Source organism: Ptychodera flava, chromosome 2 (assembly GCF_041260155.1).
Source record: "Ptychodera flava strain L36383 chromosome 2, AS_Pfla_20210202, whole genome shotgun sequence".
Lineage (NCBI taxonomy): Eukaryota > Metazoa > Hemichordata > Enteropneusta > Ptychoderidae > Ptychodera > Ptychodera flava.
This window is the reverse complement of record NC_091929.1, coordinates 3411550-3429251: the sequence shown is the minus strand read 5'-3', so window position 1 is coordinate 3429251 and position 17702 is coordinate 3411550. Positions and strand designations below refer to the sequence as shown.

Sequence of the window (17702 nt, the reverse complement as noted above, 5' to 3'; positions counted from 1 at the left end):
CATATGTTTTGAACAATGTTACATAAGCTGCTGTAATGCATTGATTCTTTATCATAACATTTTAACAGCATCGTAAATTGTTAGTAAAATTTTAAAGATTCTAAGCAAATCTGGAGTAATATAACACAAATTTTTAAAATTCTTGAGAAATTGTGCTTCTCCAATTATGACCATTTAGTTCAAATCATGTTTTGCATACCTTGTTTGTGCAACACCGGCAACCACGGTGATTTTTTTTTCTCAGAGTCTTCATTTAAATTTCATGGCACGACAATTACAATTACTTGAAAAGCATCTTAGTCTTACACCGTCAATAGCGCAAAACAAAAAAGGCATATGAAGGAAATCCAAGATACGGAGTTGAAGGATATCACTAAGGCTTGTCAAGAATTTCAATCGGAAATCATGCAGCGTGTTCGCTAGGGAGGGGGGGGGGCAATTTTTGTAAGTTTCAGCAAAACGCTTGTCACATGACTATTCTGCAAATATGACTGTGCACTTTGCACGGTCGGTAATGGTTTTCGGAAAATATATACTTTATTTAGGTTTGGGACTTTTATTTGAGAAGAAATAAAAATCTAAAAGTGTCTATTTTGTATGTAGTTATCTTAATCCCCTCCTCCAATTTTCATAAAACTGTGTTGGTATATTATCCAGTGTGTATATCTATGACACATATGTTCAAAATCATTACAATATAAAATATCAACGCACGATGTTGATTTGTCATTGTCACTTGGGAAATGGTGTTATTCTTTCTCAAACATAATAGTCTTTTTTACAAATACTCGATATGACCTACTGCCTTGTTCATTTTCATGTTTAGATCGATCAAATTTTAAAGCTGTAGATTTCAGGTTATTCCTGTATTTTCTTTGGCCAACTTTTTTAGATGTATTTCACTGCAAACAAGATGGCGGCTCTATGATCATACTATTGAAAAGAATGTCACGTAAAATAGTTGTGAGGAAATTTACATCAACAAGTATATCATACTTAGATGTAATAAAATCCAGGGTTTTACTTGATACTGTCAAATGCTTCTCAGTATAATACGATATATATTAGATCAATATCTATAGTAGGTTTCACTGAATTGGGTGCCGTAATTTCAGAGTTATATACCTAATTACAAAGTTCATTAAATATTCAAATGAACCCTTAATTAACTTCACACTTCTGAACGCTTTACCCCACAGTTAGATATCTCTCGGATCAGTATCTCCTAAAGATTTAATTAAATACAGTGCAGTAATTTTGGAGTTATATGACTAATTAGAAAACTTTATAAAATAAGCAAATGAGCTATTTCTTAACTGAGACTGCCCAATGCTTCTCAGTACAATTAGATATATAAAAGATCAATATTTGTTGCTTGTATCATCAAATTTGGTGCAGGCATTTTAGAGTTATGTCACTAAATACAAAAGTTCATTAAATATAAAAATGAGCAGATAATTGACATGACACTCATAGTACCATCATAATGTTCTGAGATTGTCACCTGTGAAAAGTTTCATGAAATTTCGTGCAGTACTTCTTTTTATATATCGACACTGTCATTACTGTCTCCATAGGGAAACCATTACAAGAAAAAATGATATTGCATAACTTCATTAATATGCAAGGCACACTAACCAAATTCTAATCAGTTTTTGCAAGTAGCATATGGTACATGTCTACTAAATTGACTTGAATCTGTTGAGGCGTTTTAGAGTTATCGTGTAAACAGACAGGCAGACAGACAGACAGACACACACACAACTCACACGGACAGACAGACAGACATCGCTATAACATTAGCTCACTTGTGTGAACACGTGAGCTAAAAATGGTACTTTATGTGCAAGAGATTACGAAATAAAGTCGCTCTATCGAGACTGGCCCATCATTTGAATGAACCTGACTAAGTTGTCTTTAAATTGCAGTGCACAATACAGCAAGCTGGGCTTATCTGTAAATATAAAGGCTGACATATTGCAATACCGACAATGCATACAGTATCACACCGTGCTAATAATCCCTATCAATGTACAGCATTATGCATGAGATACTAGCAACTGTTTTTGACAAATAGTTCTTGCACAAATAAGTTCTTGCCTATTTCTATTTTTGTGTCTATATTAATTTATTGCACTAGATTTTTTCGGATTTTCGCATTGTTCCTTCTCTAATGCTCGAAGAGGTCTGAAAAACAAAAACAAAAAACCCAAAAAAAACCCCCAAACATCATGACCTTGGCTATAGAAACTTGCTTATCAGAGGAACCTTTTCATCCATATATCGTTTAGGTTGTGTGTTCTTGTATGTGTTCCAGCTTTCACAGTAGTATGTGAATCCACTAGTGACACACGAGAAATGTTCAAACAGTTCATCAGAGGTCACTCTAAATTATTTCGGGTAAAATATGTTTTTAAATGTTATCTTATGTTTTTATTTCGCAATTGCTCGGTGTTGGCTTATTTCTGGATTGGAATAGCCGTCATCTAAGAGTGTGACTGATATTATAACTTTAATTTGCTCTATTTACGCGAACTTTGATATGTAATTAGTACCATAGCATCCTGCATAAATTGATAATAGCAAAACAATGTAGTTATTACGACTTCTTGTCATATCACTATAATGTCATCGTATACATTTATCATCGAAAGTCACTCACTGGCATGATCCAACATTGTGTTATTGTTATTATAAAATTGAGGTCATTCATATACGCCTATGATGCTGTAACATATGACTAATATTTTATTGTGTTTTCGTCGATGAAATAAACAACATGATATGGTACAAAGTTAGCTACCTTGACATTTTTGTTACATCGTTCTACCCAAATAGACAAAAAATTGATTCCAAAATATTTCACGAAATGCTTTCATTTTCTGGTTACCCAATTACTATTCAATTAGACCACTCCCAATTCATCTGTCTATCGCATCAGTTGAAGATCAGTTTTTGATGTTGATCTTAGCCGCTGAATTTTGTGACCCGAAAAGCATGTGTATGAATACATTAGACACAAATAAATAATCGCTTTATAAATATCCATTGGATATAATTGTCAGGGTTGATCATGCGTCAACATCGTGCGCAAATATCCATATCGAAATTAATGTGAACAGTGACAATGTCCTTTTCAAAACGGAGTAAGTCACTTGGAAACGATGTAGCTGTTGATAACCCATGATTGAAAAGGTTGTGGACAACGTGGTTCATTCATTTTTACATCTTCGGTGAATGACAACTATTGTGTTCTTCTGGTCAGTTCCTCGACATTATTCAGACAAGGTGAGTACTTCTAAATGTTTGATAAAAGAGAGGTGACTGGCTGTGAATACACGACAGTAACAGTCGTATGTTATACAGGCATGAGTTGAAATTTTAGCATATTATTTTAATTATTTTGAGCAGAGTTTGCTTCTGTCTGTGGTTTAGGAATGTTTATATCGAATGAAGTTTGCGACATGTTTTGGAGAAAACTTCAAATGACGGTATTGCTGACATTCTACAAGCTTTCAAATCCAGTATATCGCGATGTAAAATTTGAAATTTGGACACGGGATTCTATATCACAGCATGACCATTCAACAAGTCGTTGCGCTCTCCTTAGTGTCAATGTCATTCAGGTATTGAGAAAAAGGTGACTTCAGGAGATGCAAACTCAATCTCTCAAAATTCCCTTCGTAAGGGGCTACAGTTATATCGCCTCTGCTCGAGTTTCATTAAAGGGCCATTATTTGTAATTTTTGACCATTTTTACCTCGGAAAATTCCATGTTGGAGGCTCATATTTGTTGCAAAATGTTGTTTTATGAAGAAACAAACATGATTAGTGATGTCATAGCCACATAAAACTGTTAATTTTTGTTCAAACGTGTTGCCCTTCCGAGCTAATTTTTGTTCAAACGTGTTACCCTTCCGAGCTCGTTTGTTGACGTCCGGCATACTCAGCGTGATGGGGAGAACGTAGATCTGGTGACGCCGCGATCATGCGAGATGTACAAGTTCACGTTTATTGCGGGATCAAAACAACATTGCGTCGTGGATTGCCAGACATCTGGCAACGCAACGTGCTCGGACAATGGACTACGACGTAAGTACCGGGCATAAGTAATGAATATTTATTTTGAAATTGCTGTAAATGGCTCGCGAAGGTGCAGAAGAATGCCTACGTTGCAATCCGCGTGTCAACAGAGTTTGTATTTCTGTCCGGACAAAAATTTAAATTTCCGTTGTAAAATCACGTGTTATTTAGTTGTAGAGCACGTAACGTTTCCGAATAATATGCGATTCGCAGTTATTTGACAGGCTACTCAACATGAGCCAGTGATCATTTCAATTAAAACTAACGGAAAAATCGCCAGAAGATACAGCTAATGGAACTTTAACGTTAATTACAGAAATGTCGAGAAGAGGTAATGATCAATAGAAAAGTGGAAGGGGCGATATAATTATCAATATTACAAAGGAGGCGATGATACTATTGCTCTACAATACAAGTGACTGACAGTGTCACATGCCTAAGACAGGACATTGCACCGTTTGCTTTCCAGCAAGCGTAATGTTAAGGAAGCATAAATCTTCATATGCATAACAGGTAAAACTTTTATTTCAACACAGAAGCAAACAAATGGGGAACAGCTAGAGAGAGACAGACGACACAAATACATTATTGAGATCCCGTTAGCGATTGACACTTACACGTCCTGCTGTCAGGGAAAAGAAGATAGAAATTTCCAATCTTTGTATTGATATTAATAAGTCTTACACAATTTGAACGGCCTATATAATGTGTTTGGGCAATCTAAATTTAACACTGTGAAAGAGGCGATAGAATTATTGATATAACAAAGAACTCTGTGACAATATAATTGCTATACAACACAAATATTGGCAGCATATGCCTGGGATTTTAATTTCCCACTATTTGCGTTCCAGCAGGCGTAAATTTTACAAGCATGATTATTCGTATAAGTAAAGGCTAACCTTTAAGGTTCTTCATTGTCAATTACGAGGACAAGAGATGTGATCTCCGCCCCCGTTTCAGCTGTCATGGATTATGTTCAATGAGAGGGCAGTAAAGGCAGTGTAATATAAGCAAAGGCAGAATAAGTACGGGCAGGTATTTGTTGTAAATGATGATCAAATTTAATGTATGCATACTGACCGAAAGAACCCACTAAAACTGGCACTGTGCAGCTAGTTTTCAATTCACCACTCAAGTAACAACAGTAAAGCTTTTCGAAGCAATGTTGTACATTTACCATGTAAATCGAATTCTTTCGTCTTTTATAGTTTTTGACAAATCGTGACACGTTGTAAATCTTCATGCCGGAGAGATATTAAAACAATAGAGTGGAAACCAGCGATATCTCCTGGCTATTCCAAGTATTCCCCAGCACTCCCATCAAATCCAGGTCAGGCGACAACGGAACCGTGAACCTTATTGAACAAGAGAAGTAAACAAGAATGGGGGTCATTTGCATTCTTGTGAGGTTATCTATCTCACCTACTAGCCAGACCGTTGCAACAGTGACTTATTCTTTACATCTAAAACAAATCTCTGTCACGTGCACAGTAAAGGCGCATGCAGTGATGATAATGTACGTAAAACATGACAAATTTTACATACCCACTCGCACGTAGACCCATAAATGTTACGTTCGTTGAGAACAAAACGAATTTCATGGTCAACAATAATAATTCTGAGATAGTTTACTGTGGTAAAATAAAATTGCTGATCAAAATAATTCAGTCTAGAGGTGCCGTTTAGTACAAAAATGGTTCGTTCTCGTCTTACACACATTACCTCAGTGATTTGCGGTGTGATTGGTTTGTGTTGGCAGTAGCGCTAGCTGGCTGTTGGTGTTGGGCACATAGACCGCGAATGCCGCAAACTGGATAAGCTCTGAAGCTAGTTACACATAGAGTACATCGGTGTTCCCCTAACAGTTTTTGGCATGTCCGAAATGATCTTGCAATTTTTTAAAAAAAGAACAGAGGAGCGACAAACCACAGTCTCACTAAGGCGACAGCTTAGACATGTTTCCCTGAAATTTTCGTAGCATCGTGGAGCAGAAATATAGCTCTGGCATGTGAGAGTGCGTTACCTTTACAATTTGCTTTCCATTAAAGAGTATGAGCCGACGTCAAGTTATTCTGGAAAACAAATATTTACAATGCTCTGTTTCAGGACTTTAAATGGTCAGAACTCGAACTCTAATCAATGGTGCGAATGTAACCTCTCTCAGTCTTATAAAACTAATTTAATTGATGTTTTAAAGACAGCTGATTATCAAGGGTAAAGTAGATATTACACAAAAGTTTACTGTGCATTTTTTAGCTTTGCGCACTTAGGGTAATTTTTCAAAAACTATCAAGAATTCAGCCGAGACAAACGTAATTAAAACAATTATGTGATAAATAAATAGGAACACAAAACCAACAAGTAAACAGCCCAAGAGTTAAGTTACATGACAAAAGTTAGTTGTATACACACGGTGATTAAAGAAAAATTATTTGTTGTGATCTTACAAATACTATTGAAAACATGTTGTATCACAGTATAAACGTCATGAAGGGAGAACACATGGTGTTCAGAACGATTAAATGTTAGCGCACCCCCAGAAAACTATGTCTGTTTTGCTTTGACATTTCATTCCAAAGTAAAGACGGAAACATATTTAGAGACTGCATTCAAGCAGTCTCTTGGCTGTCAAAGAAAGAGCTCATGTTGATTTCCTTACCAGATGATGACCTCCTTCAACTTTATATCAAAATAATTCCCTTTTTCGCAATGGTAAGTGCTGAAATTAAACTCTCATCGCTTTGCAAGTTAAACCATGCAAAACATTAATAACAATAAAATCCGGTACATATTAAAACCTGAAATTGCTAACATAGTTTGTACCCATCTATGTGAATGGCATCAGAAGGCTGCTTTTTTCCCTGCGAAAGATATTTAGAAGTAAAACGAAAAATCGAATTTTCAGCCAATAGAAATCTTGGTCATTTCGTTACAAAGGGTTCCCTCATACATGTTGATGTTCTGTTTAAACCAGAACTAACATCGTCAATATTTATACATCCTCTCCGAATTGTTCAAAGAGGTCACGGTGTTCGAAGACACAGGAAATGAAGACGAAAGGTGTTGCGATATCGATCATAGTGATGGTGCTACAGACTGTACAAGGTAAATGGAGTCTATATAGCCGCTTGCTATAACCAAAGTTTAGAAGAAAATGATAGTGTATGTATAATATTCGTGCACGATCTCTAATTAAGTTTGTTGTGAACATGTAAAAAACTCGTTAGCGCGTAAGGACCTAAAATATCAATATTAACTTCAAGAAATTGTGATATCTTAGTGATTGTAAATCTCTCTCTCTCTCTCTCTCTCTCTCTCTCTCTCTCTCTCTCTCTCTCTCTCTCTCTCTCTCTCTCTCACGCTTTCTCCACACATATTTTGCCTTAATATATTATATCTTTCGTTTTCATTTGTTTTTTTTTTCACAGCCTCATTATTTTCAGAGCAAATGGCATTATTTAATAACTTGTTCAAAAACTATTCGAGTCTAGCCCGACCAGTCGAAGATACGAATGATGTTGTTGATATTTTATGTCACATGTCCATTACACAACTTATAGACGTGGTAACTATATTATTATTATTATTATTATTATTATTATTATTATTATTATTATTATTGTTGTTGTTGTTGTTGTTGTTGTTGTTGTTGTTGTCGTTGTTGTTGTCGTCGTTTTATTTTTCTCGTTCGCACTGTTTAGGGATCTGTGTTTTTTGTTGTAGTTGTTGTTGTTGTTGTTGTTGTTGTTGTTGTTGTTGTTGTTGTCATAAGTAGCGCTGTGTTTGATATTTGATGTACGTTTATTTGCATAAATGCATTTTTATGAGTTATCGTACAGCATTAGTTCTGAGTAATAAGTGTTTCGGGATGATTATTAATCACATTGTCTTTCATTGAATTCTCGAACAGAAAGAAAAGTCACAGATCATTACGACAAGCATATGGATGTATCAAGTAAGTCAGTAAGTCTGATCGGCATATAAAACATTATGATATGCTTAGATTGAATTCGGCAATCTGATCGGCTGGAGCCGGGGTTTATATTCTCAACAAGAGAACCTGCGCCCTGCGTAATACTCTTGAGCTCGCGCAAATTTCGCACTTCAGCTTGAGAGCTCAAGGCACCATAATGTCGAACAAGTGTACGGCTTGAGATTAGTAAAGTTTAGTCAAATGCAGCTCGATGAACTCACAGATGAAGAGTTTGTATAAGCAGCGGCGGCGATGTAATAACAAACAACATAATTTTTAAAGTTCTTTTTTAGCGTTTTATCAAGTAAAATTCTACAAGTTTGATGTGTAATCGCGATATCGATGCGTTTCGTTTCCGTATTTATTGAATCAACTGTGCACGCGCGCGCGTTCTGAAACGTTCTTTTTAGTTCATGTGCTCACACACGTGAGCTAATGTCGCAGTGCAAACTCCGTACATAGATTGTTGTGCGACGGGCATAATTATTATCCAGCTGGGGAGTCTCAGCATGCAGTTGCCACACTAATATCTGCCACAGGCGACATTTTACACCCACGTTTTGAGTTTTTTAACAATACATTTTCTGTCTTTATATATAATACTTCGAACCATAAAAAATTAAGATAATGAAGCATACACCATTTCCAGTATCGATCCTAGATTCCGTGAACACTTAAAAAACATAGATCTTGCTCTAGGTTAGCCTATATGGATGTAAATCCATGATTCAAATGTATGTCCCAACTGCTGTCAGCTTTGCAGACGCGATTTTCAAAGTTTTGGTAGATGATCTATTATTTCTACTAACGTATAATGTATCATTTTTACTGATGTACGGAAATTGCGATCTCTAGCTGAATAGCTCCTATCAAAATCTGAGATATCCGCCACGTTTATTGAGACATTTGAGCGCGCACAGGATTTACAGTGGTTTGCTTTGAAGCATTGGCATTAGACTAACTAGGCATATTGTCTAAATCGAGGTGTTGCCAACACTGTCAGGTGAAATTAACAGTTCATAATATGAGTCGATCATAAAGAAATCAACTCTGCAAAAATTGAAATATTGTCTAGCAGGAGTTCAGACGTAGTCTAATCAACACCACCACATATGTCCAAGCACTGTCCAAGTCTTAACACTTGCTTTCAGGTGTAGTTGTTTTGACTACATCTGACCTGCTGTATGACAATGTTTCAACTTTGGCAGAGTTGATTTCACTGTGATCGACTTGAATTACTGCTCAGCTGATAATTACAACTGACGATGTTAGTAATACCTCAATTTAGAACATATATCTACTTCGCGTAATGCCAATACTTCAAAGCAAACCACTGTAAAGGACGGACCATTAGATCTTGGGAAGGGGGTGGTCACAATGAAATTGTGATTTTTTTTTACAATTGGAAATTTCTGAAAATTTTTTTTCCAAATGAGAAAAGCTGTGCTTTTTTTCTGAGTAAATTTTCAGATTTATCATTATTTTTAGAACGACGCTGTCTGAGGATACAATGTACATCCATATGACTAGCGCAAATAAGATTGTGTGCTGTAACCCCAACATACATATGGCCTAGCGATTTATATTGCTGATAGATTTCGCGAAATGTTGCAGATCATCTTGCAATCTATTATCAAAACACATGGGATGTCAGCTATTTGGTTATGCAGTTATATGTTCATTCCAAAGTGCGTACTTCTTCAGTAAGAAGGAAAATTTGTGTGTGTTGTTGGCCACTGTAATCCGCCTTGCCTTTCCTCTTTACAATCCTACCTATCTTATTGTTACATAAAGCAAAGTCGACAAGCGGTATCCTTTCGGCACATCTTTAAATTTTGATAGTCCTTGGCCCCGCAATACTTTCAGCCTATCATAATACAGCAATTCATTGTTGTGCTTAAATGCACATCTGACACATGTTCCACTGAAACATGGTCTTCTTGCTCCTCAGTAGCTTCCTATAGTTTTGAAAATTGACTATTTGGGTTTCCTGGCTTCCCTTTCTACTGCGTGGTGAAATGCCAACATTCACCCCGCCAAACATCATGCATATCTCATGATTTACAATTGATTTTGACAAGCTGAGAAGCTGTTTGCAATTCAAAATACAGAGAATTTGCATATTTGTGTTTTTAGGGCAATTTTTGCCCTTTTTTGATCAAAACATCTATTTCTCTGTAGCAGCATGTCCAAATTGATTGGATGTGTATAGATGTGGTGAAATTTCAATATTCGTCTTTTCAGGGCAATTTATGCCATTTATGGTCAAAAATTCTGTATTCTCTGAAAGGGCTTGTCCAATTTCTTTGAACTTTGCTACATAAGTCCCTTTAGATTTGTTTAAATCATGCTCTTTTTTGTGGTGGAAAAATTCTTCAAATATTTATCATTCAGCATTTGCTACACACAAACGATTAGTCATGCTGATTTATTCAGTATTTGCTATAGAGAAACCTTCAAAGTTCAACCATTGTGTGCGTTTTTGTGTTGGGATTTGTTGGATAGATGGCATTCTACGTAGTGTATTGCTGAATGTTAAAATGTATTGTTGTTGTTTTCAGGCTGATTTTTGAGAAAAAAGAACTGAAAATGCCTTTTTAAAAGCAAAATAATACATAACTTTCTGTCTTGACAACCATACCATAGTTTCAATGTTTTACCTAGTGTAGCTGCTTGGTTTGTACGCAGGAAACAAGTAGAAAACAGGCTCTATAATTTTATAATTTTCAAGTGATCAGAATACAAAAGTCCTGAAAAGATAAGATGATCACAACTTCCAATATAAGGGATACAGTCACACTGAATATATACAATAAAATTAAAAATGTGCTTGGAGGATATACTAAAAAAACAGAAAGCTGCTTCCTGTCGGTCAAATCTAAAATAAATTCAAGATTTCAAAGAGCAAATTGTTTTTTACGCATTTGTATTCTTATTTATTTTTTTATTTTGCAAACTAGTTTGACGATTTTTTTCACTAACTTTCTGCTCTGAATTTTTGTTTCTGTTTTTGACCATCCCCCCCCCAAGATCTAATGGTCCGTCCCTAAGAAGTCACAGTTTGGAATATTTAAAGTTACCTGCACCAGAGAATGGTGGGGCGCGCGGTCAACGACTAGGAGACCCTCTAGCTTGGTTAGAATTATCAACATCGCATTGTTGCCACACCGCACTTCGATCTCTGCGAGGAGATTGGTCACAGTGATGTCTGTTTATTGTCTGTCTGTATGTCTGTCCGTCTGCTTGTACGTCTGATATCTCAAAACGGCTAATAAAATCAGAATCAAATCTAGTACATAGATTCTATTTTGGAATGGCAAGAACTGATTAATTTTTTTTTGGTTTAGCTTGCATACTTCGTGCTCATTTGCATAAATAATGATTTCAGAAAAATCAGACATACATTGAGAACGGCTGCACAGAATTGGATGAGATTTGTGACAAATGTTGATCTCACAGTGACTTATCAGACATGAAAGATATAAATAGAATTGACAAAACGTGGTATATATAGTGAAAATACTATGATTTATATTACTGGAAGTCAGTAAGCATATTTTGACTTCAGCCAACTCCTAATTTGCATATCAATGAACTTTCTAAAGTTGCGAGATATATCTTTATTGCTTTGACCAAATTTGACTAAACGTGCTATGTAACTTGAGGATACTACGATACAACATTATTGAAGTACTTAAGCATTTTTATTTTAGCCGATTCTTAATTTGCATATTTGATGAACTTTCCTAATTACGGACATATACCTGGATCAACTTGATCAACGTTAGCAACGCATGCTGTGTACATCCATGATACTAGGTTGAAAGAATATTGAAACTCATTAAGCCAATTTCAAAAATTGCATAATTAATGACCTTTCCTAATTAGGGATATATATCTTGATTGACTCGACAAAAGTTGACGAAATTAGCTATGTACATGGAAGATACTATGATTCAACATCATTGGAAGTCATAAAGCATTTTTGTTATATGTACCGGTGCTTTACTGTCTGTTCTGTGCTGTTTTGTGTCTTTGTTTATAACTAGTGTATTACGAATTTGACCTAGTGTCATGGATTACGAATAGGTGTGCTTGCGATTATTTTTCTATATATGGATGTTCTTGAACACAGTTAACTAAAATTGCTATGTATATTGTAGATACTGATATAATATTACCAAAAGTCAGTTTTGATTTTGAAAACATCTTATAACTAATTTGCATAGTCAATAATTTTTTTTTCTAATTAGGGATATATCTTAATTGACTGCTATGTACATTGAAGAAATATGTACATTGAAGAAATATGAACAAATATTATAAAAGTTGTCTGGCATTTTTACACCAGTAAGTTATTAATTAACATATTTAATTAACTTTCCCAAATAGGGATATAAGACTGGCAGGACTCTAAAACGTTTATGAAAGGTGCAATCAAACAATTATGTTGCATAATTGAAAGACTGCTTGCATTTTCATATCATCCAATTTATAATTTGTATATCTGATGAGCTGGAACAGTTTTGGCATAGCTTGAAGGACTGACCAAAGGCTATGACACTTGCTTTATAAAGGGGTGATGCCATGACAGCAGTCAAGGACATTTTAATTTTTATTTCAGGTAATTACATATTTATATACTTTATGACTATTTGAATTAATCTGTGATAAATATTATTCATGATGTTGATCTTAACATTTTCAAAGAAGTTGAAAACTTGTGGCAAAAGTTTAAATTCACAGACAGCTGCAATATATACTGAAACATGTGAGCATTTTCAGTTTATATTTGGTTAGATTTTGCGCTTAGGTTGGGCTTCTGAACCATCCACCTTCAGTAAAACATAACGACATTGTCCACTTGTATTTAATTTAAGCATATTAAAATGTGCTTATAAATGGTGCGCTCAAGTACATACATACATACATATATACATACATGTCAATAATTAGCATCATCCTAAAAAGACGAGTTTATTGATCATATGAGACGCTCACATTAAATTCGTATATTTAATGATATTGTTTCATGATTTTTTTATATAAGTCATGGTACGACCCACGCCTTAGGTGGAATAAAGCTGATTATAGTGGCATTGAAACAGTGATAGTACCTGTTCACAAAATCTGGGTACCGGATACATCTCTCCTGAACAGGTGGGTCCTTTAGTTTATCCAGCGTGACTTTGTCAGCTTTATGGTGTAAATTTCCGCCGTTAAAAATTTTCACTTGTACTGAATGGATATTATAACAGCTGGGTATTCTCCTTTACTTCCACAGATAATGATAAAGTATCTGAATTACTTTATCAGCATCTGAATCCCATGTTTATTTTATCCTGATGAAATGTACACCAAACGACGTTGTTCCTATCTTCTTAAAATATTACAGTCTTTCGGAATCAGTGGTATTGTAATATCTATGTATGGACTGGAGTTCATCATCGATTGCCTTCCTCATGTCTTCTCTTTCGCACATGTATACATTTTGCCTACATTTCTGGTGAAATAAACTCACTTAACTTCAATATATTCTCTCGCAGCGCAGATGACGAGTTTGCTGGTTATCCCAGAGTTCATTTGGACGATCTAACAGTCAATATACAGAAAAACGGCACTGTTAAAAAGGTCACTCCAATGATCTTGAAGACGCCATGCCTAATGGATATCCGTTATTTCCCGGTCGACGAGCAATTCTGTTATTTTGAATTCGGTCTTTGGGCCTACACTGATTCCATGGTGCGCCTACGTGTTAATGGTGGCACGGTTACAAAAGAGAACTATATCGCAAATGTGCAATGGGATATATCATCTTCAAAGGTCGAGGCAGTTACGAAAGAATTTCTTGGTATTGATGATAATTTCACGAACATTATTGCCACGATTCATATAGAGAGAAAACCACTTTACTACATAGTGAATTTAATTGTCCCTTGTATATTGATATCCATTCTCACTGTCGTCATCTTCTGCCTTCCTTCGACGTCTCCAGACAAAATCAACCTTAGTGTATCTCTACTTCTAACTATTTATGTCTTCAACTTACTTGTCACTGATCTCTTGCCGGCTACGTCACTGCAGATGCCCATGTTAACGATATACTTGATGTTCAATATGTTACTGATTGGCTTCTCAGTCACCATTACTGTGCTGATCACGCGATTCTACGTGAAGTGTTCTGACGCACAATCACCAGTTCCGAAAATGGCTAGGCTGCTTATGCTCAGTTGGGTAGGGAAGCTTTTACTTGTGCCAAATCTATCTAAGGAGAGTAAAGCCAGCAACGATGGAAAAGTGAAAGGCGAAAATGATACCGTAAGGAACCGAGATATAAACGGAAGAAAAAGCGTTGCTAAGTATGTACCACATAATTACACCAATGCTGCTTATAATGGCATGGATGAAACAACTCCCACGAATCCGGAGGCTGGTTTAAACGTTACAAGATCTTCGTCTGTACGAGACATTAGCATACAAGGTGTATCAAAAGGACAAGCAACAATACGGAAAAATCGTTTGTTCTCCAAAAAGAAAATGATTTATTTGACGCATCAACGAAACGTTGTGCAGAGACTCGACACAATTATCAGATGCTTGAATAACGCGATTGGCGTCATTTCACCAGAACGAAAGTCCAGTCAACAGGTAAATCAACAAATTAGATGTCATCATTTCTTGCTGATAGCACACATCAAGACCATTCATTCAGCTTAGAATCGGTTGTCGGAAGAAGGTAGCGTAAAAGACTGTGCTGATGTACTTGAATGAATAAGTAGAAAACGGTATAGTATTTGTCTTGTAACCACCACGAAACCTTCATCGCAACAAAAACATGTATAAATGAGTAATGAGTAAATGAGTAATTTTGCTATCTAAAAATGTTTTGCCATCCTACAGTGACTACAGTGGGACTTGTAGACTGCATTTCATCCTACTCACCTCCTTTGTTCTTCCTCTTCATTCTTTTATACTATGAATATTATGTTCCTATCCAATTGCAGATCAAAGATGAATGGATGGCTATGGCGACAGTTGTTGACCGACTTTGTCTGGTGATATTTTCCGTTACTACAATCGTTGGCTCTGTCCTAATTTTGCCAAAAATTATGTGATATTATTTCCATATGAAAAAAGCACGTTTGTAAATCAACTCTTAAGATGTAGCATTTAAACTTTCACAAACTACAAATGATTGTGCGATTTTAGTAATCTAAAGTAATATAACTGGATGGATGTCGGAATTATATGCTGATTACTTGCAGGAAATGACAAGAGTTCGAGTAAAATAGGCTCAATGCAAAGAGCCAAGTGGGATGTATACAAAATTACTTCAAGTACAAGGCAATAATGTGTATAGCCATAGACTCGTACTACACTTAAAGTGGCGTAGCACTAAATTGACGCACTGTTTTTAAAGCGATATTTCTTATCAAAGATGACATAATACCCCCCCCCCCTTGTATATGTAACTTGCAAGGGTGCACATAGAAATAGAACATTTATTGAGAAGGCTATTAGTCTTGTACAGACTTCAACAAACATTTCCTGTGGAGATTTAAAATGTAAGTGGCATAAATAGCATCTGTAAACAAACCGAATGGAAATTCCACTTAAATCTAGTCATGTATTCCATACATTTAAAGAATTCCATATAATTTTCGTACAACGCTTGTATAAAATGTAACAAGATAAGCAAATCATTGACTTGTCATGAATATTGCCATCAGAAACCCGCTTAACGCTACAGTATCGTATTCCTGTCAGTCATACGTAACACTGTATCAGCTTGCATTCTATTTACGAATATGATCGACAACTGTATTAAGACTTTGTTTAAGTACGAAAACCGTTTTAGAATATATGCAAATTATCAAAAATAAATCCGTACATGTAGATATTATACAGTAATATAAATATATCTGTGTTTATTTTGGGCATATTAATCATTTGAAAAAGAAGTGAATAAATAATGCGAGTGATGGATGAAAATACAAGCTGCATTCATTAAGATAAGACCAATGACATATACGTTTTTTATCGCAGTTCTGTTTAGTTTTTATTACATCGTGTAATTTAAATGATGTAGAGACGTATAAAATGGTAGATATTGTATGTTATGGGATGAACACAAGCAAGCTACTGTTATCTTTCTGGTGTGAGAGAATATTTTCACCAGCATGTACTCTTTAAAATAAATTTCAAAATAATAAATGGACGAATATATCGAACCAACATGAATAGCTTGAACTGGATGGCTGATGCAATATTTATAAGTCAGAGACCTTTCATTCAGTTACAGCGAGGAAAAAGAGAGAAGTCACAAGTATATAGGAAAGGCTTTACTTTAACGATGATGAAGCCATAACGATCCAGGGACCGTCAAATTTGTCTCTATAAAGCTAATGTCTCAAAGGACAAAGTGCTCTAAGAGATTCATTTATCTGCAGCAAACATATATATTGTTGTTACAAACAAACATTTGCTTACATTGAACTTGTAATACTTTGTGTCTTAAGAATTGTGAATGTTAAAGAGGTTAATATAAATACTCTTAATGCAAAATGTAGGCAAAAAGTGTGATGTTTTTGCACATAGCTAAGTGGCACTTCAGCTGTCTTCATCCATCAAATATTTATCGAGGTTTTGTAAAAACTAGTCAAGAATCATTAAATTGCATCATGTGATCGACGGCAATATAAAGGAAGGATCAGTGGAACGCGTCGTTGAATTCACAAACCGAAAATATGTTTCTCCCTTCTGTCACATAACACTTGATGAGCAAAGAAAAGAAAATTGCGAGCAAGCAGCCATTCATATGGAACACAACACTAGCAATTGATAACATTTATGATTTAAACACGAGATCAGTCGCATGAGAGACATCACTGAAATATGCAAAATATCAGCATATCGTTAATAAATGACAAGACAGTGAACAGAAGATGAAAAGGCCATAAATCATTTTTTTTAAATTTGCGATTCGTCGCTGCGCCGTGCGGATGAACACTGACAATATAGGGGTCAATTCTATTTACGTCGGCATCATTATCCTCTTAATCAGACATGTCTCTTAATCCTGTAAACAGTAAGGCCGCATTGTTACAACACAAAATGCATCTGTAACGTACATATGCAAACTTTTCTTACATCTTGAAAAATTACCTATGTGTTAGCGATTTCCTTGTGATCTCAACGTATTATTAACAGAGTTAAGATTAAGAAAAAATATATTTTCTTTGTTTATAACCTTTGAGTGTGAGAAGTTTCAGTGTTATAACATTATAATATTTCTGTCTAAAAATATAAAATCCGTGAACACTGTCGAAGTTATTCTTTCTAGCATTAACTCCGTGGATCTACGCCTCACGTTGACACCTCGACATTGCATGACTGATTTGTATTTCGCATATTTCCATTGAATTCAAAAGTGAACAGTATTATCTTTGCGTACATCATTCATGCCTCTCTGACTACAACGACAAGTGTCAATACAAGCAATCTCCTCATCCAATTTTCATAAAACTGCGATGAGATGTTGTCCATGGTACACATCAATACGATAAATATGTTTACAATCATTGCACTGTAAAATATCGACGAAAAGGTGTTGATCTGTTTTTGTGAGGGAAGTGGTTTCTCT

At 35.5% G+C, this 17702-nt stretch overlaps 1 protein-coding gene across 1 annotated transcript; it reads left to right on the top strand.

Moving 5' to 3' along the window:
- Positions 1–3086: 3086 nt before the first annotated feature.
- LOC139151589 (neuronal acetylcholine receptor subunit alpha-3-like) lies at positions 3087–16295 on the top strand. The gene is made up of 7 exons (XM_070724494.1): positions 3087–3288; positions 7107–7191; positions 7515–7651; positions 7997–8041; positions 13110–13219; positions 13606–14707; positions 15064–16295. Exons 1-7 carry the CDS (start codon positions 3238–3240, stop codon positions 15172–15174), a joined length of 1641 nt encoding a protein of 546 aa, XP_070580595.1. The 5' UTR covers positions 3087–3237; the 3' UTR covers positions 15175–16295.
- Positions 16296–17702: the final 1407 nt, after the last annotated feature.

What these genes read in the sequence shown, in the direction of transcription:
- LOC139151589 (XM_070724494.1), top strand. Translation starts at nt 3,238, where the DNA reads ATGACAACTATTGTGTTCTTCTGGTCAGTTCCTCGACATTATTCAGAC. An exon ending in CAAGCATATGGATGTATCAA is followed by an intron (nt 8,042 to 13,109) that starts GTAAGTCAGTAA and finishes TTTTTATATAAG; the next exon opens with TCATGGTACGACCCACGCCT. An exon ending in AACGAAAGTCCAGTCAACAG is followed by an intron (nt 14,708 to 15,063) that starts GTAAATCAACAA and finishes ATCCAATTGCAG; the next exon opens with ATCAAAGATGAATGGATGGC.